This window comes from Dendrobates tinctorius, unplaced genomic scaffold, assembly GCF_039654945.1.
Source record: "Dendrobates tinctorius isolate UK_male_01 unplaced genomic scaffold, ASM3965494v1 ptg000001l, whole genome shotgun sequence".
NCBI classification, from domain to species: domain Eukaryota; kingdom Metazoa; phylum Chordata; class Amphibia; order Anura; family Dendrobatidae; genus Dendrobates; species Dendrobates tinctorius.
In genome coordinates this window covers 6,286,127-6,305,740 of record NW_027361669.1, presented here as the reverse complement: position 1 = coordinate 6,305,740, position 19,614 = coordinate 6,286,127, and the positions used below count along the sequence as shown (strand labels likewise).

General features: G+C 46.6%; 1 protein-coding gene across 2 annotated transcripts in view; it reads left to right on the top strand.

Moving 5' to 3' along the window:
- LOC141096970 (ranaspumin-like) overlaps positions 1-19,614 on the top strand; it is a 75,585-nt gene that overhangs the window by 16,911 nt on the left and 39,060 nt on the right. For both annotated transcript variants that reach the window (XM_073587513.1, XM_073544698.1), the window contains exons 7-8: positions 876-923; positions 6,052-6,096. In XM_073587513.1, the coding sequence (XP_073443614.1) occupies positions 876-923; positions 6,052-6,096 (93 nt within the window). The remainder of the gene's footprint in view (positions 1-875; positions 924-6,051; positions 6,097-19,614) is intronic.

Here is a 19,614-nt window from a genome sequence, read left to right as displayed (position 1 = left end):
CATGGGTGTAGTGCTTAGGTTGCAAAACTTATCTAACGTACAAAATAAAAGTCAAACCTTTGCTTCTCTGGTAACAGAGATAAGGATAGCCCAATGCTAAGCAAATTGTATTTACTATTCTGCAAACGCAATATGTTTCAACACCCTTTGGGTTTTGCTATTTAAACTCTTAAGAATATGTATTGAGTTAGACAGAGGACGGCCCACACTTGGTGTGACTGTCACTCTCTCTCCATGCCGGCATGTCCAATAAAGAAGCATCTTAGTTATTCAGGTCTGGACGATTTCTAATTGGAAGACTGAAACTCCCTTGACAGTATCGCCATGTTCAGACATGTCCTATATATCAAAATATAAAGTAAATTACTTCCAGCGTTAAATGACATAGCGAGAAAAAAATTGAAAAGCCAGAATTAACGTTTTTTTGGCCACCATAACATTGCAATAAAAAGTACGGTAATAACAGACGATCAAGACTACCCCAAAATTGTGTCAATAAAATTTCAGCTAAGAGTGCAAAAAATATGCCATCCCCTAGCCCAAGATCCCCAAAAATGAAAATGCATCCTTTAATTGAAATAAACACTCCCCAACCCTCTTTTACCCATTTCAGATTAAAGTAATATCCACTTTTCTGTTCCATTAATGCCCATCTCCCATGATGATCCAAATTCTTTGGTGAGCGGTGAAGTCAGTGATGTGAAAGCTCATCAAGCCAGCCGGAACAAACAAAGCTGAGCGTGAGAATGCAGCTACCAGGGACTGGTGATGACTTGCTAACTGAAAGAAATGTTTTGTGTTTATCAATTATAAGAGTTTCTGATTATTGTGTGGCATAATTTCGTATCTTTGTAACTTTTTCTTTTAACATGTAGGAGAAGTCTGGATTCGATGAACCTGCTCTCAAAGCACTATGTGCATTGGTATGAAATTACATTAATTTCTCCATATTATTTTACTTTTTCAATAGTGTCCACAACATCTAAATGGTTACACAAAGAGGGGTGGCTCCTTTACATTCCATCGGTCCACTTGCAGTGTGATTACAGAGAGGCGATGGATTGTCATAGCAGCCAGGGTTACTCACATGCAAGGCTTTTTACAAGAGCAAAGGATAAAACACTGAAATATAAAAGTATAGTATTGTCATAAATATAAAATGCTACAAAGTAATATATTTTAAATAAATAAGTAATGAAAAAAAGCAAAATAAAATTACAATAGGGGCGCAGTCAGACGGCTGAATAAATCGGATCGAGATCAGAACATAATGCATGGACTGTCCGGCGGCTTTCCTGACCTGAGCATGATAGTTGCATATAAATACACTCTGTTTCACTCGGGTCGGGAGAGCCGCCAGCCAGTCCATGCATTGGGTTCCAATCTTTGTTCGATTTAAATGGCCATCTGACTGCATCCTAATTGGTATTGCCATGTCTGTAAAAGTCCAAACTAGTTAAATATAGTTTTTTGTGATCTGCCCAAAAAATGAAATAAAAACCTATAAAAAAATTGCATTTATCAAAGCGGTATCAATAAAACCTGCACCTCACCTCTTAAAGAGAAAAAGACACTGTCATGCACCCTGCACAGCACTTACAGACTGGTCCGTGCGGATGTCCTGAGCTGGGGTGACAGAACACAAGGCCAAGCAATCAGGAATCCCGGAGGAGTGGTGAGGTTGTGGCAAAGAGAACTATTCAAACATACAGGACCTTAAACATGTGACTCCCGGGGAGTGTCAGGGGCGGAGCCAAACCCCAGAGCCCCAGAGAGTTATGCACTGCTGGGAGAAGCAGGAGATGAGATAGACAAAGGAGAGTCAGAGAGAATGCTCTGGTCAAGGGACAATGAAAGATTCAAAAACCAAGCAAGATAGTACACGGTACCAAGACAGCAGACAAACTCACAATGAAGAGACGGACCGGGTCAAAACCAAACAAGCAACAAGATATCAGGCAAAAGGCACAGGCACACAAGGGGTCAACTAACTCAGCTGAGGGCAGGAGTATAACTGACACCAGAGCTAGGTGGATTGGCAACTAAATAACCGCCCTCTGCCAGAGAGAGGCAGAAGCAATTAACCCCTGTCTGATCAGGATGAGACAAAGACAAAACCCCATCCTGGATCATGACAGACGCAAGCAATTGCATAGATCAATCAACATTTAGCTCAGGCACTAGGGCATTTACCCTCATTCACAATCGGCATATTTTTGGAGCTTTTCTCACACATGCGGTTTAAAGAGCTGAATTTATTTTTTCTGATTTGGGTATTGAAATAATTTTTATTCTATTTTTTCCATGATATGGGGGAAGTCTAATTTCTGATCTTCTCATTCTCTTTTTTATTTTGTGACATAACCCGGCAAATATCAGTGGGAAAGTAAAGGAATACGTGTCTGTTTTTCACATTACTTCACATCTTTCGTTTTTCTTTTGCCACAAAGGACCACTAAAATAAAAGTTAAAATTTTTGTCCCTTTCTGTAACATTTATTTTAACATATCTGCATGTTTTTCTTTGAGGATGGGGCTAGTAACAACAATTTGTATTGACAGTGACTTTTCTTTGTATTAATTTGTTTTGTTCCTGCATTTTATTTATTAACTTTTCATTCATTTCATATTTCATGCCCCCATAAAGTTACCTGATTTTTCCTGTAACTAGGGTTGGCACATTTACCCCATTTACAGTGGAAATAAATTCAGTTTCCTGGCTCTATAGCAGAACGGAATAATTTCCAAGGACCCAGCAGCTCATGCTTCCTTTCTTCATCCAGCAAACAAATGGCATAGTGAACCATCTCTGCCTTCTCTAGGGGTAGTCCGTCTGTGATTGACAGCTGGCTCTTGTAGCTGCATGACATAATGTAGTTGTTCTACTATGCCATTTAGGAATGGAACAGAATGTGGACCGCCTGGATTTCCATCGTCTGCGCCTCTGCAGGCGGTTCAGAAGTAGATATAAAAATGTAAATGGCAACAAGAAATAGTGGCAGATTTTCTTTTTTTTTTTTTTTTAGCTCAACCCGAAATATTTTTTTTTCAATAAATTATATGATAAAGTGTGACACAAGATTGTTGCACATCCTAAGGCTGAGATCACACGTGGCATTTTTTCGCGTTTCCGCGGCGGTTTTAACCGCGCGATTTTGCCGCGAAAACGCGAAAAATAAGCATCCCATACATTCCTATGGGATTCCGCAATGCTGTGCTAATGCTGCGGTTTTTACCGCGGCGGAATCGCTTTGCGGTAAAAAACGCAGCATGCTCATTAATTTTGCGGAATCGCAGCGATCCTGCACCCATAGGAATGCATTGTTCTGCTTACTTTCCGCATGTGGGTGTGCACACCATGCGGAAAGTAAGCAGAACATTGGCGGATGGTACCCACGGTCCGGAGGAGAGGAGACTGTCCTCCGGGCTTTGGGTACCATATCCCTGTAAAAAATAGAATTAAAATAAAAAATATTGTTATTCTCACCTTCCGGCGTCCCGCGCAGCCTTCCCGCCTCTCTCCACGCTCTCGTTCCCATTAATCCTTTGCGAAAATGCCCGCGATGGCTTCCGTTCTCGCGGGATCGCGAAGTCTCGCGGTCATTCGCGCGACGTCATCGCGAATGACCGCGAGACGTCGCGGTCCCGCGAGAACGTACGTCATCGTGGGCATTTTCACAAAGGATTACTGGGAACGGCTGCGCGGGACATCGGAAGGTAAGAATAACACCATTTTTTATTTTTTTTTACATTTTATTTTCACTACTGAGGCAGCATAGGCGGCCTCAGTAGTAAAAAGTTGGTCACACTTGTCAAACACTGTTTGACGAGTGTGACCAACCTGTCAATCAGTTCTCCAAGCGATGCTACAGATCGCTTGGAAAACGCTACCATTTTGCAAGCTAATTACGCTTGCAAAATGCTAGTTTTTCCGCGGGAAAATCGCGGGAATTTAAAATGCGATTTTCCCGCAGAATGGAATGCCGGAACTCTCGCGGTAATTTCCGCGAGAGTTCCGCTACGTGTGAACTCAGCCTAAAGGGCAACACTGTGTATAGCTATTAAGCAAGACCAAGCCAGTTTTGATTTCACAAGAAGTTTTCTGGCTCTGCTAACTTTTGCATGTTTATCTTGAAAGAAGGATCGTGGGGTAGAAAATGCAAAAGCGAATATTATATGCAGCCACAAAGGTTAAATAGATTTTTTTCATTATTTCATTTAAAGACCATATAATATTTCTATTTTCTAGTGATAGAGTCATGTTGGGCTAGTTTTTACTAGTATCATTTTCAGGTACATAGGACGTTTTATTCTTACTTTTTTTTTTTTAGTCTGGACAATCAAAAACAGCCATGCTGACGTTTTTTTTTACACGTTCATTATGTGAGTTAAATAAATAGCGCAATAATTTTAAAGGTTGGGTGGTTACAGACAATACCAATGATCCAAGTTTTTCTTTTTATATTTTAATACAATAAAACATTTTTATAAGGGGAAATAGATTTGCACATTTTTTTGAAATATATTTTAAAACACATATTTTTTTTTAAATTATGAACATTAGTTTCTGATAGGTGTACTAGGATGGCAGCCATGAAGGCAATTACTAGTCCCCCAGGTGGCAATAGTGGAGCGCCCCACAGGGCCTTAGGATACTTGGTACCGGGCCGGTCTGGTTCTTTAAAAGGGGATGTCACTGTGGCAGTGACCCGGTCCGTGGCCCTGGGAGTCCAGTAAGAAAATATAGAGGAAAGTTATGTGGTGTTTAATTGTGACGCCACCTGTGGTGTTCGGCAAGGGGTGGCCTACGCTGCGGTTTTGGTCCACTGGGGCTGATGGTGACGCAGCAAAGATGGTTCAGCTCCCCATGGGTAGAGCAGGGCCCCAGGGCAAATATGTTTGAGTGTTCAGATAGTGGTCAACTTTGGGGTGCAGATGAAAAGTGAAGAACACAGAGAGGTGCAGTTTTCTTTACCTTTTATTTGAACAGAAATGCAATCTGGGGTACCACATACATATGATGGATTGAATCCAGCTTGCCTGGAGGCATTCAGAGGATCCATCCTGCCAGGTGTGGTTGAGGACCTTCCTTCTGCGCTCTGTTTTCGGGTCCCTACCGCTTGTAGCTAAGCTGCGGCCCTCTCCTGCGTGATGATCGCTAACCTGTATGGCAGACAGTGTGAGCTTATATCACGGGCACTGTCCTTTTCACTGTCAGCCCCGGGCTCTTAATCTGCTGTCGTGCCTTCAGGTGTTCAGTGTGGCCAAGGAACTTACAGTCCCCTGCACTCCAGATTCGGCTGTCAGGGCGTAAGCTCCTGCCCAGCCAAGGACTCTGGCGTCCTGTTTTATCAGCGTTTCGCTCTGGGGTCCGCTTTATGCAATTTTAGTTCCCCAGAGCCCCTTGTCTCTGCTCCTCTCCCTTCCCTCTCCACAGACTAACTTCAACTGTCTTGTCATGAGCTTCAACTGCTCCCGTTTCCATGATAACTCTCTCAGCTGTCTTCTTACTGACTCACTAACCCCACCTGCTGGCCAGAATTTATAAGGATGCTCCCCTTTCTGGCCGGCAGCAGGAATTGTCATGTACACTGTTACCAGGCATGGGGACCCCCCTGCCTCCAGGCATGACATCACCCCTTAGAGGGAGGCAATGTCACTGTGGTAACCTGACACTGGGGTACCACAATAGCAATCCATCAGTATCTCACAAAAGTGTTGCAAAGGGGCCTATGGTGAGAGGATACCCAATCCTGTCAAACAACTTAGATGACATTGTGAGTAGTCAAAGGCTTGAACTGACAGGATCAATTTACCAGCATATCTTTTGTGCATTAACCAGAGATTTAATATGATCAAGAGGCATGGATGCCAAGTATTGGTGACACTGAAATCATGCCCTGATTAATGAGGCCCTAGTTGTAAAAGTTGGCAAAGCTCTGTATTTTAAAATCTAGTCATGACGCATATATCTACAACCGTTGATAAAATGTAAAGACAATCCACATGTAATGTAAGAGGGAAATATTGGTAACCCTTTTTTATTTTCCAGACAAAGAAATTCCTTGCACCTAATTGTTTGCCATCTCTTGTAGGGGTATGTATGATTAATGCTTTATTTTTTGGTTTGCATAACGAAATGTACAACTTATATGCAGTTATATGTATCATCTTAAAATGGAAATTATAACGAAATAAGTTTTTCTTTTTCTTATGATTTGAAGGGAAACTGTCACAGGTTTTTTTACACCTATTATGAGAGCAGCATAATGTAGAGACCCTTATTCCAGTTATGTCACTTACTGGGCTGCTTGCTGTAGTTTTGATAAAATCAGCATTTTATCACCAGGAGATTATCATTAGAGGACTAGGAAACCTGCTGTCTGGTAGTCACGCATATTCATGAGCTGTGTATAACCCCGCCCCACCACTGATTGGCAGCTTTATATGTACACTGTACATGGGCTGAAAGCTGCCAATCAGTGGTGTGGGTGGGGTTATACAGAGCTCAGCATTCAGATAACATCTAGGTCTGCAGCAGATAAAACAGTGATTTTATCAAAATGACAGGAAACAGCCCATTAAGTGACACATATCTGGAATCAGAGTCTCTGCTCCTACATTACACTTTTCTCAAATAGTGACAGATTTCTTTTAAATGGGTTATGCAACAGTAAATGAAAAAAATATGTAAATTGTTTTAAAATATTAAACAGAATCACACTCGCCTTCCATCGCTACTGTGGATCTAGCTCATTACCGCTCTGGAGGTCTACACTGGGTCCAGAAACTCTATCTGTCCCTTTCAGAAGACCCATCAGCTTGTAATTGGCTACAGCAGTCAGGTGACTAGTAGAGCCTGTCGAGAAAATGGCTGCGCAGCGCTCCTCTGAAGGTGTGTGCACGAATAGGATTCCACTCCACAATAATGTAAAAAATAAATTCGGCACTCCAAAATAGATGCAAAGAATAAAGGAATATTTTATTAGTACAGGTTCATCCACTGTAGAAATTAATTGACATTTCGGCCAATCACATGGCCTTCATCAGAGCTATAAAGGTATAAGTAACAAAAAAAGATTTGTCAGTATTAGAGTTGAGCGACTTTTGGTTTTTTAGGGTCGAGTTTCGTTTCGTGAAACCCGACTTTTCCAAAAGTCGGGTCGAGCAAGATCGGACGATTATAGGGAAAAGTCGGGGTTGTCCCGAAACATGAAACCCAATGTAAGTCAATGGGGAATAAAAGTCGGCAGTGAGAGGAGGACAGGAAACACACCTACAGTGCCCATTTGAATGCCAAAAGCATCAATTCTTCTTACTTAGGCTTGTCAACCTTAATTAACTTCATAATACAAGTTACGCACTGAAAAATGGGGGTTATTTGGCTAAAGTTGTGGGGGGGTAGGGCTGGCTCCAGGTTTTCATGTACCCTGGGCGAAAGAGCGCCCCTTTAACACATACCACAACTCATCATGCTCCGATACGGCAGAGAAATAGCGGTATAGTACAATGAAAAATACTTCACTTTTTACATCTCATGACGAGGCCCATCTATTTCTCCATACAGAATCATTGGTCCCATATAATGTTTGAAACAGTATATGATGAGCACCACATAATGCTACAGTATATGTTGGTCCCCATGGATGAAGCTCCACTGTCTTATGGGCCCAAATAATGCTCCAAACATAATGGGCCCCATTTCTAATGCTCTAGTGTATAATGGGCCCTGTAAATGCTGCTCCAGTGTCTGATGTCCACCTTTGGAATGTTCCAGTGTATGGTGGGCCCCATCTATCATTCTCCAGAGTATAGTGCTCCCCAAAAATTGCTGTCCCAACATTGAAAACAATCAAATAAGTCTTCTCGCTAGGGAATCCCTGTACTAGTCTGGACTCCTCGTCGTCCCCATCTTCCATCTCACTGCACAGTATTTCAACCTTGCAAGTGCTGTGATCCTGAGCAAGCAGGGGGGGCCCACTCGTTGGCGACGGCACTGGCACAGGGCCCCTGATAGTACGGTGGTGTGTCTGATGGCGGGTGGGCCGAACCTGCACTTTCATCTGCAGCTTCCTCTTTGTCACCGTGTAAGATGGAACTGTATATGGGAAGGGTAACCTGAGTTTCATCAGGGTCAGATTCAGGCCGTGTAGCGTGCGAGGGGAATGTAGTGGTCTGGGTCAATGTACCAGCAGATTCATCGAGCAGTGGCTGGGCATCAGTGCACTTGTGTCGCCCCCAGGAGTACGGTCGCCACAGTGGCATTACCTTCCTCCTAGGGAGTGTGATGTCATGCTTGGGAGCAACGAAGGATCTCTCTAGCAGGTTAACTGATTGGGCGGCGTTATTCCCACGAGTCATGACTGTTGTGAGTTCATTTTCCCCTCCGTCACTGAGGCCTGGTGAACTCCCTATTCTAGTGAAGGAAGGTAGTGAGCCTGATTATCAGACACCTGGGACTAATGAAGACGATTGGCTGAGTGGAGTCACTGACTGGATTTAAGGCAGCCTACGCCCTTTCTGCTCTGCGGGTGATTTCTCTGTGGACTCTTGGACACCAGTCTGATTCCTGCTCTCCTAAAGCTAAGTTTTCTGTTTGCCTTTTTGCATCTAAGATTTGTTTTTGTTTTTCTTGCTTTTTGGATTCTGCCACTCCCTGCTGGAGTGTGCAGTGTTCCGTGAGCTCTGTCTTCTGAAGGTACCTGAGTGCTGATTTAGTTTTTGAAGCTTAGTTGCTTCAGGGCCATTTTTATATCAGCTTGTTGGCTTTTGTCTCTGATAGGGTTTTGGCAGAATGCAGACAGCAGCCTTCCTATCCGTTCCTATCTAGGTAGTGTTTGGGCCCCGTCTTTGCTCAGCCTGTCTTTCTGTCTGTGTAAGTATTTTCATCTTGCTTCACCGTCATTATATGTGGGGGGTTGCCTATTGCTTTGGGGTCTGCTCTGGGGCAGTTAGATTTCCCCTTTCCTTCTTTAGGCCTATGTATCTCTCCGGCTGTGATCGAGGGGTCTAGGTCATCGTAGGAACGCCCCACGGCTACTGCTAGTTGTGTTGATAGGTTCAGGGGTCTGCAATCTGATAGTTGCCAACTTCTCTGGTTTTCAGGACTTAGCTAGCATTTCTGTTTTTGCCTCCTACGGTGACTCAATCATAACACATGACCCTCCAAACAGCGTTCATGAAGGCAAAGTGTTTGTTTTACGTGGGCAGTATGGTTGCAAAGCTGAACCTTAAAGGAATGTCCAGAAGGGCACCACCAGGAGTGGAGCCTACGGATAAATTCGACTCCACCTGGGAAACCTCAACCATGCCAGCTACAGAAAAGATGCACATATTGCAAGCTTAATTCCGTTAACGAACGAGACTCCGTCATGCCCCGCGGTCCGAGTCCGGCTTACTAGAGGGACACGTGAGGCTCTGGCACATGAGATTGGCCAATAACTGGTGTGTCATGCCCATACATGTCCATGGCTGCATGTGCGCTACAGTGAAAAGGCCAGCGTTTGTCGCTTACAGGTGCAAATAACCCGCTGAACAACGTTAGTGATGGGGATCACTGATTACAATTATTACCCGCGAACGAAGATTTCCCAGTAAGTGCAGGTCAACCGCAGTTCCGGAATTAGGCCGAACCGTCATTCCTGAAAAAATGAAAAACTTACGTGTGCAAACCACAGGTGCTGTAGCTTGCTTAACAGCTCGCCAGCCGTTCTCACGACCAGTATGGATTACACGTGATTGCACAAAGGTGAGAAAGGGTACCGTATCCCCGGATAACATGTATGGATAGCGTACACATTCAAAATATATGTCAATACATGAGGAGGCAGGCTCAGACGGTGTTAGGCCCAGTATGGCTTGCACGTGATTGCACAAAGGTGAGAAAGGGTACCGTATCCCCGGATAACATGTATGGATAGCGTACACATTCAAAATATATGTCTATACATCAGGAGGCAGGCTCAGACGGTGTTAGGCCCAGTATGGATTGCACGTGATTGCACAAAGGTGAGAAAGGGTACCGTATCCCCAGATAACATGTATGGATAGCGTACACATTCAAAATATATGTCTATACATCAGGAGGCAGGCTCAGACGGTGTTAGGCCCAGTATGGATTGCACGTGATTGCACAAAGGTGAGAAAGGGTACCGTATCCCCGGATAACATGTATGGATAGCGTACACATTCAAAATATATGTCTATACATCAGGAGGCAGGCTCAGACGGTGTTAGGCCAAGTATGGCTTGCACGTGATTGCACAAAGGTGAGAAAGGGTACCGTATCCCCGGATAACATGTATGGATAGCGTACACATTCAAAATATATGTCTATACATCAGGAGGCAGGCTCAGACGGTGTTAGGCCCAGTATGGATTGCACGTGATTGCACAAAGGTGAGAAAGGGTACCGTATCCCCGGATAACATGTATGGATAGCGTACACATTCAAAATATATGTTTATACATCAGGAGACAGGCTCAGACGGTGTCAGGCACAGTATGGATTTGACGGCCCAGACTACACAGCGGAGGAGCAGGGGGAGGTAAAGATTGCAAATGCTGGGGCCCTTCCCAAGCAAGGGGGGCCCACTCGTGGGCGTCGGTACTGGCACTGGGCCCCTCATAGTATGGCGGTGTGTCTGACGGCGGGTGTGCACCACCACCGTCAGAGACACTTGATTGCACTATGAGGGACCCTGTGCCAGTGCCCGTGCCCAAGAGTCGGCCTACCCACCTGTCCAGGGCAACGGCACTCGCACGGTGTCGTGCGCTAGGTGGTTACCCCGGCCATGGGGGGGGGAGGCAGCACAGTTAGGGAGTTTTAGAAAGTGGCATATGTTGATGTTGGACATTCAGCTGATGCAAAAGGCGAAATAAGTCAAGTCCCAGGAAGAGGTGGACCAAAGCAAGCCATTTTTCTGTCACCCTATGTGTCATCAGGGGAAGGTGGGACAAAATCCTTGGAACCCATGCATGGTTCATTTTAATGAAGGTTAGATCATCCACATTTTGGGTTGACAGACGGGTCCTTTTTTCTGTCAGGATTGATCCAGCTGCACTGAAGACTCTTTCCGATAGCACACTTGCAGCTGGGCAAGCGAGCTCTTGTAAGGCATATTGTGCCAATTCAGGCCAGGTGTCCAGTTTAGCGGCCCAATAGTCAAAGGGGAATGACCTGTGTGGAAGAACATCGATATGGGAGGAAAAGTAGTTTGTAACCATAGTTGACAACTGCTGTCTCCTGTCACTTTCCACCGATGCAGTATTACCAGTTGTGTGAGCGGTACTTGAAAAATCAGTCCACAACATTGTCATGAAACCCCTGTCTCCAACGCCACTTCTGCTGTGTGCACCATGAACACCTCTACCAAGCTGCCCCCGGCCCGTACGGCTCGTGTGAGAACCATCACCGCTGCTGTGTGCTGGGAATGCCTCAAGCAACCGATTTACCAGAGTTGCTTGTTTATTAGCCAATATTAGGTCAAGGTTCTCCTGTGGCATGATGTTTTGTAATTTGCCTTTATAGCGTGGATCCAGGATGCTGGCCAAACAGTAGTCGTTATCGTTCATCATTTTGGCAATGCGGGGGTCCCTTTTTAGGATCTGCAAGGCATAATCTGACATGTGGGCCAATGTTCCCGGTGTCAATGATGCACTGCGAGTGCTGGTTGGAGGAGCACTTTCTGGCAAATCCACATCCCTCTAGTCACGCACAAACTCTGTACCAGATCTTGCCACGCCAACATTTTCACTTGCCCCACGAGATGCATCCTCCTCCCCTAAGTAATCATCCCCATCATCATCCTCCTCCTCCTCTTCTTCCTCCACCTCGTCCAGGAGAGGTCCCTGAGCAGACAATGGCTGAATGTCATCAAGGATTCCCTCCTCCTCTTCCTCCTCATCAACATTGGCTGCAGACGCCTGCTCCTTAAGGTGCGTCAAAGTTTGCATGAGCAGACGCATAAGTGGGATGCTCATGCTTAGGATGGCGTCGTCTGCGCTTACCAGCCGTGTGCACTCCTCAAAACACTGAAGGACTTTACAGAGGTCTTTCAGCTTCGACCACTGCACACCTGTCAACTCCAAGTCTGCTCTCAAAGTGCCTGGCCGTGTATCCTCCCACAAATGCATTATGGCCTGCCTCTGCTCGCACAGCCGCTCCACCATGTGCAGGGTGGAGTTCCACCTTGTTGCAATGTCGATAATGAGGCGTGGTTGGGAAGGTGGAGCAATCGCTGCAGCTTCTGCATACGAACGGAGTGTACAGGCGACCGGCGGATGTGCGTGCACAGTCTTCGCACCTTCTGGAGCAGGGCTGTTAACTCCGGATAATTTTTGAGGAAGCACTGCACCACCAGGTTCAAGGTGTGAGCCAAGCAAGGTATGTGGCTGAGTTTTGAAAGGGCTATGGCTGCCACAAAATTACGGCCGTTATCACTAACTACCTTGCCTGCCTCAAGATGTACACTGCCCAGCCATGACTCAGTTTGTCGCTTCAAGTACTCGGCCAGCACCTCGGCTGTGTGTCTGTCGCCCAAACACATCATCTGCAACACAGCCTGCTGACGCTTTCCACTAGCTGCTCGATAGGGGGACACCTCGTGTGCAACAGTGGCAGCTGCAGATGGAGTGCTCGTACGACTGCGCTCTGTGGACGAGCTTTCGCTTCTGGAGGAGGAGGAGGAGGGTCGAACGCCTACAGCCAACTGTTTCCTATACCGTGGGCTAGGCAGCACTGTCCCACCACCGCTGTCCCCTGTGGACCCTGCATCCACCACATTAACCCAGTGCGCACTGATGGACACGTAACGGCCCTGGCCATGCCGACTGGACCATGCATCAGTTGTGAGGTGCACCTTTCCACTCACTGACTGCTTGAGTGCATGGACAATGCGGTCTTTTACATAATGGTGGAGGGCTGGGATGGCTTTGCGAGAGAAGAAGTGGCGACTGGGTAGGTCATAGCGTGGTACTGCATAGGCCATGAGTTCGCGGAAAGCTGCGCTTTCCATCAACCGATAGGGCATCATCTCAAACGAGATTAGTTTGGCAATGTGGGCGTTCAAACCCAGTGTACGCGGATGAGAGACTGAGTACTTTCTTGACCTACTCATAGTGTCTGGGAGGGTGAGCTGGACTTGAGAGCTGCATATGGTGTAAGTAGAGGTGGACAGGGCGGACTGAGAGAGGGCTGATGATGGTGATGGAGTTGGTGTTCTTTCTGATGGCCTAGATTCAGTATTTCGTTGATATAACAGTGGGATTCCCTGACTGCTGTGGCCTTGCAACGACACCTCAACATTTGCTGCTGTGCTAACCGGTGGGCTTACAGTGGGGGAAACAATGTAGCGTTGCTGAATACCTTCTTTGTGATCAGTTGCACATGTGGCACTTGAGGTTTGGTGTTGTGTCCACGCTTGCAAGTGCATGGTGGTTAAATGTCTAAGCATGCAACTGGTATTCAAATTTTTCAGATTTTTCCCTCGGCTAAAGGTCTTTGCTCACTTCTTACAGATAACCTTGGCCTGATCATGAGGATTTTGTTCAAAAAAGTGCCACACTGCACTCGTCCTACTTTGGCAGACATTTTGCGGCCTAGCACGCTGTGATCTTTTGACCCTCTGGACAAGCTGTCCAGCAACTCTTTTGATTTTTGGAACCTGTCTTTGGAGTGCTCCGGGCCTGCCAGATAACAGCTGTTGCGATGTCGATGTCTGCTGTGGATGCCCCTCATCTGAGCTATTGGAAGCAGCACCCTTTTCCCCCAATGGATGCCAATCTGGGTCAACAACTGGGTCATCCATCACCTCCTCTTCAATGTCATGTGCACCTTCCTCTGTGTCACCGTGTATGGTGGTATAGTGTGCGGGAAGGGGCACCTGAGTCTCATCAGGGTCAGAATCTGGCTTTGTACACAGCGAGGACAATGTAGTGCTCTGAGTGAATGTACCTGCAGAATCATCTATCAGCGGCTGTGCATCAGTGCACTCCATGTCAGATTCATCTTGGCCTGGGTAATTCACCATTTCACTTGATAATCCAGGCATGGTATGTGAAAACAGCTCCATGGAGTAATCAGTAGTATGGCCTGCGTCATCCTTCAATCTTGGTTGGTGTGAAGGACACAAGGAAAGGTGTGGTTCATGAACATGAGCCTCCAATGACGACTCAGTGCTTTTACTTTTTACAACTTCAGAAGAGGAGGCGATAGAGCTGGAGGCTGAGTCAGCAATGTAAGACAAAACTTTTTCCTGATGCTCTGGCTTTAAAAGCGGTTTGCCAACTCCTAGAAAACTAAGCCTTCGAAGCCTTATGGAGCCAGACGATGACGCAGGCTCAACACCTCCTGCATTCGGTCCTATTTTGCTCTTGCCACTACCATCAGATCCACCACCAACACCATCATTACCAGCTGCCAACCCCCGCCCAATTCCACAGCCTCTTCCACCAGCCTTCCTCATTTTTGGTAGAAATGTAGACAACATCCAACAAACTATATAGTAATGTAAAACAAGGTACAAGGTGTCTATAGGACAGGGGAGATTTTGAATTTCTGCACACACTTGTGGACACTGGACACTTATGGATTGTGTGAGGCCCACTGAATATCAGAGCGCTATGTCACAGGCTCGATGGCACAGGTGTGAAAAAAGTGACTACAGGATAAGGGAGATTTTGAATTTCTGCACACACTAGTGGACACTGGACACTTTTGGATTGTGTGAGGCCCACTGAATATCAGAGCGCTATGTCACAGGCTCGATGGCACAGGTGTGAAAAAAGTGACTACAGGATCACAGAGATTTTGAATTTCTGCACACACTTGTGGACACTGGACACTTATGGATTGTGTGAGGCCCACTGAATATCAGAGCGCTATGTCACAGGCTCGATGGCACAGGTGTGAAAAAAGTGACTACAGGATAAGGGAGATTTTGAATTTCTTTACACACTAGTGGACACTGGACACTTTTGGATTGTGTGAGGCCCACTGAATATCAGAGCGCTAAGTCACAGGCTCGATGGCACAGGTGTGAAAAAAGTGACTACAGGATCACAGAGATTTTGAATTTCTGCACACACTAGTGGACACTGGACACTTTTGGATTGTGTGAGGCCCACTGAATATCAGAGTGCTATGTCACAGGCTCGATGGCACAGGTGTGAAAAAAGTGACTACAGGATCACAGAGATTTTGAATTTCTGCACACACTAGTGGACACTGGACACTTTTGGATTGTATGAGGCCCACTGAATATCAGAGCACTATGTCACAGGCTAGATGGCACAGGTGTGAAAAAAGTGACTACAGGATAAGGGAGATTTTGAATTTCTGCACACACTAGTGGACACTGGACACTTTTGGATTGTGTGAGGCCCACTGAATATCAGAGCGCTATGTCACAGGCTCGATGGCACAGGTGTGAAAAAAGTGACTACAGGATCACAGAGATTTTGAATTTCTGCACACACTTGTGGACACTGGACACTTTTGGATTGTGTGAGGCCCACTGAATATCAGAGCGCTATGTCACAGGCAGAAATTGGCTAGTGTATCACAAACTACAAGGTGTATGTAGAATTGGGCAGAATAGGAATCTCCCTAGAGTGTAGGTCTGTAAGAACGGAACAAGTCCTCCACTTATCCTTCCACAGTGACACACAGATAGCTTCACTGTGGCCGTGATAACAGCCGTTACACGGTACTGAGAGGAGCGTGCACGTACACGGCTGTCCGGTGTACGTAAAATTGTCAAGCTCCGTGTTTTTTAAGTATACGGACTGACACACGCTGTCTCTCTATAGTTTTGAATGTGATCAAACAGCAAATATATTTAACTGTTTGAAAGCTAGACAAAACTAGTAGGTGCAGGTCTGTACGAACGGAACATGTCCTCGACTTATTCTCACAGAGTGACACACAGATAGCTTCACTGTGGCTGTGATAACAGCCGTTACACGGTACTGTGTGAGGAGCGTACACCGCTGTATGGGGTGAAAAAATGCACGCTCAGTACCTCAGCAGGACAAAAAAAAAATTGGGATTGCTTTTAAAAAAGCAGTTTGCAGAGCAGTAGGTAAACAGCAATGCAGCTGTCAGGAAGCCTTAGAAGGCAGCCTAACAACCAACACCGCTGATCCACCACAATATAGCCTCCCCTTGCACTGCACACACAGTGACTGGTGTGTTGTACAGGCAAAATCGCTAGCAGCAGAAGCAGTTTTTTTTTCTTCTTCCCTGCCTAACGCTCTCCCTACAGAATCAGCAGCAGCAACCTCTCCCTATGCTAAGATCGGCAGAAGTAAGATGGCAGTCGGCGTGCACGCCCTTTTATAACCCCTGTGACCCACCAAAGCAAGCCAATCACTTGCATGCCCTCCTGAAAGATGGTGGTGACCCCTGCCTATGTCATCACATTGCCCAGTGTCCGTGGATCCTGATTGGCTGAAAAAGAGCGCAAAACAAACTTTTGAAACGCGACTTTGGCGCGTAAGTCGCCGACCTCGTGGCCGACCTCATCCTAGGATCGGGTTTCGTTTCATGAAACCCGACTTTGCCAACTCTAGTCAGTATATAATCCGTACCCAATCCATGGATAAACTCTATATTAAGTGGGGATATACAAAAATCTATATACAAATACATATTAATATGTCAGGTACATTTTTAAGAGAATATTTGGGATGAAGCAGAAAAAGAGACTCCAATGTGCAACAAAAACGAGGCAAAAATATGTCAGTAAAGAAACAGGAAAAGAATAGTCATTATCACAAAATTGAAAAAATCACAAATCAAATAATAAGGCGACATAATCAATCGTCCTCTCCTTCAGAAGATAAATGGATCAAATGCAATGATATGGGGGAACCACTGTGTAAGTGCAGGCACATGTGCCTGTGGAAGAGAGGAGCAGGTAAGTATACATTACATTTGTGCACTGTCAGTGTCATGTCTTATAGCAGAGAGAACTTGGCACAGTAAAATGGGTAAACAAAAAACCCTATGTTACACTTACCAGTGGGACGTTTTAGGAAGGACTGTCTCATAGCACTGCTGAAATGCACTGCCATGCAGGGGATATGGCGCTAAATGAGCAGTGTCCTTGATGCCTTAAATAAGCTTGAGGACTCGTCATAATTGCTGTGCTGCACTCGTGTGTGGCGGCAAACCGGAAGTGACATTGCCGGTTGGAGGGAGAAAGTCCCTCCCCTGTACATGGCCTCAATGCAAGTGTTACCATTGTGGAATGCGGAGGAATGTATTTGTGGTGCCCCTGAGGGTTTAGTTGCCACAGAGGTACTGCACCTCCTTCTGAGGTGTAGTATCCCACTTCCAGATAAGATGGGGACACCTGACCAGAGTCCAACACCTACACCCAGCACAGACACCTTAGAACAGCAGGGCACCCTATATGACCCCAGCTTGGTTCATGAAGGGTGCTAGGAGGTGGGTGGAGTTTAGTTCTTGACAACGGGACAACTGGAGGAAGTCAGAGGGGGATGCAGTGAGAGGACGCATATGCAGCAGCCTCCTGTAAGCTGGAGCTACTGGGAAGGAAAGGAGGAGAAGGATCAGTTCTCCAGAAGAAAGATAGAAAAGGACGGGACATGTGGAGGAGAGCTGGGGACTGGGGCTAGAGTAGAGCCCTTCCCTAAGCTTAAGGGGCCAAAGGCCGGGCGCCGGTGTCCAAGGCTGTGTGGATGCTAATGAGCATAAACCGGAGGAATAAAAGTTGTAACTGCTTTATTCCCAACTAAGACTCGACGACACAGTAGCAACAGGTGTGAGCCGAGACATGATTGTAAGGAGTGCCTGAAATAGGCTACAGCTACATGTCATGCGAGTGGAGTTTTAAGTAACAGCAAGAAAGAGGAACTTGAGTGTAATTCAGAACTACAAGTACTTCAAATTAGCGCTAGTAAGGAGACGTCCAGTAAAGGCACATACGGGAGGGAATACTTCAAAGGGGTTCTCCATCTACCTGGGAATTGGCTGTGCCCCTCACCTGGAGGACACGGCACTGAAGCGGGCACCTGTGTATGCCAGAAATGTGGGTAAAGCTTTGGAACTGCATTCAGCTGTGTCTCTGCCTTCTTCCTGGGTTACCTACTCGGCACTGCTACATCTCTGTGCCTAAACACTACACCAACTATCTACACTGCCATGGGACTACAGCTCTGCCTGTGGAGAGCTATTACACCTCTGCTGCATCCCACCATCTGTCCCAGAGGATCTGCACTGCAACGCTGGTCGCCTCTGACCAGGTACCACAGGTGGCTTCACGACTCATCTACCTATAAACTTTATTCAACACCAATCTCCTCACTTTTACATGGACACCCAGGGCCACGGACCTAGTCACTGCCACAGCGACACATCCCTTTGAGACCCCAGCCCGGTACCGAATCACCTCACATGCCCTGGGGGTTGCTCCATTTTGGCCTCACGAACAGGATTACGAAGCCCGGTATCACCGGGTCCTGTGTGCCAGAGACTGTATGCCCAAACGTTGTATTGGAGTGATAAACCATGTGACAGAATGTGCAAATTAACTGATTTATTGAATTGTGAATTGGACTGTGATTTTGATTGCAAAGATGGCTGCCATGGTGGTGCAGTGAGGCGTGCCATTGTGGGTAGCACCCAAGAATGAGGCCAAACAACATGAATCTCCCCTGCCTCTATTTCTATGCAACGGTGTCATGGCCGACGCCCAGAGGGGTCTGGATCCTGGCCTGGTATGGTGGCAAAGGAAAAAGACACCGCCCCCATGGGGTGGAGAGAAGCTCCACAGCAGGAAAGGGAGCCAAGAAGAAGATACAACACCAGGAGGCCATGATGGAAGATGGAAGGAGGCATGTGGAGCACGGTGGAGAGATACCAGCTTCTCCCAGCTCTGTGGAATCAGGCTCCGGCCCCTCAGCAGACCTCAACCTGGTGAAGCTAGAGAAGGAGGTCAAGGTGCTGAGCAGGGGTTTGCAGCAGCGACAGGCTCTGCTCACGCAGAAAAGACAACTGGCCCAGAAAGAGTCTGCCATCTTGGTACCCCCATCACCGGTAACCGCTGCCAATACCCAGGTACCATCATCACCAGTACCTGCCGCTGCACTAGTCTCCCTGTCACCGGAGGCTGAGGAGGATCATCGCGGCCCTGAAGGAACAGGTACAGCCATCACCCCTGGGACATGGGAGGCCCTGTTAGGTCCCATCGGGTTACCACCAACCCCGAAGTCTGGCCAAGTGATAATGGATGTAGCTTGGGACTGGAAAATAGCACCCAGGAGAGGGATACTAGAGCCTGTCCCCATACTGCGGTCACCTCCAGCGCGCAGCAAGCCCGGATTCCCCAGTGGGAAGGAGCAGGGAGCAAATGTGCAGGGGTTCCGTATTTCCACAGAGGAGCTCTGCCATAGGCAGATCCTAAAATGTGAACAAGAAGAGAGGGAGCGGCAGCAGCGGAGACTGGCCCTGGCAGAGCAAGACCTCAGTAGCAAGAGGCAGGTCCGTAGGGAGCATCTGGATGATCAAAACCCAATGGGATGGGGCAGCTAAGTTTTGGTGTGGATCATGGGTTTGGGTTCATCCAGGACTCCCAGAAGGCATCGGATC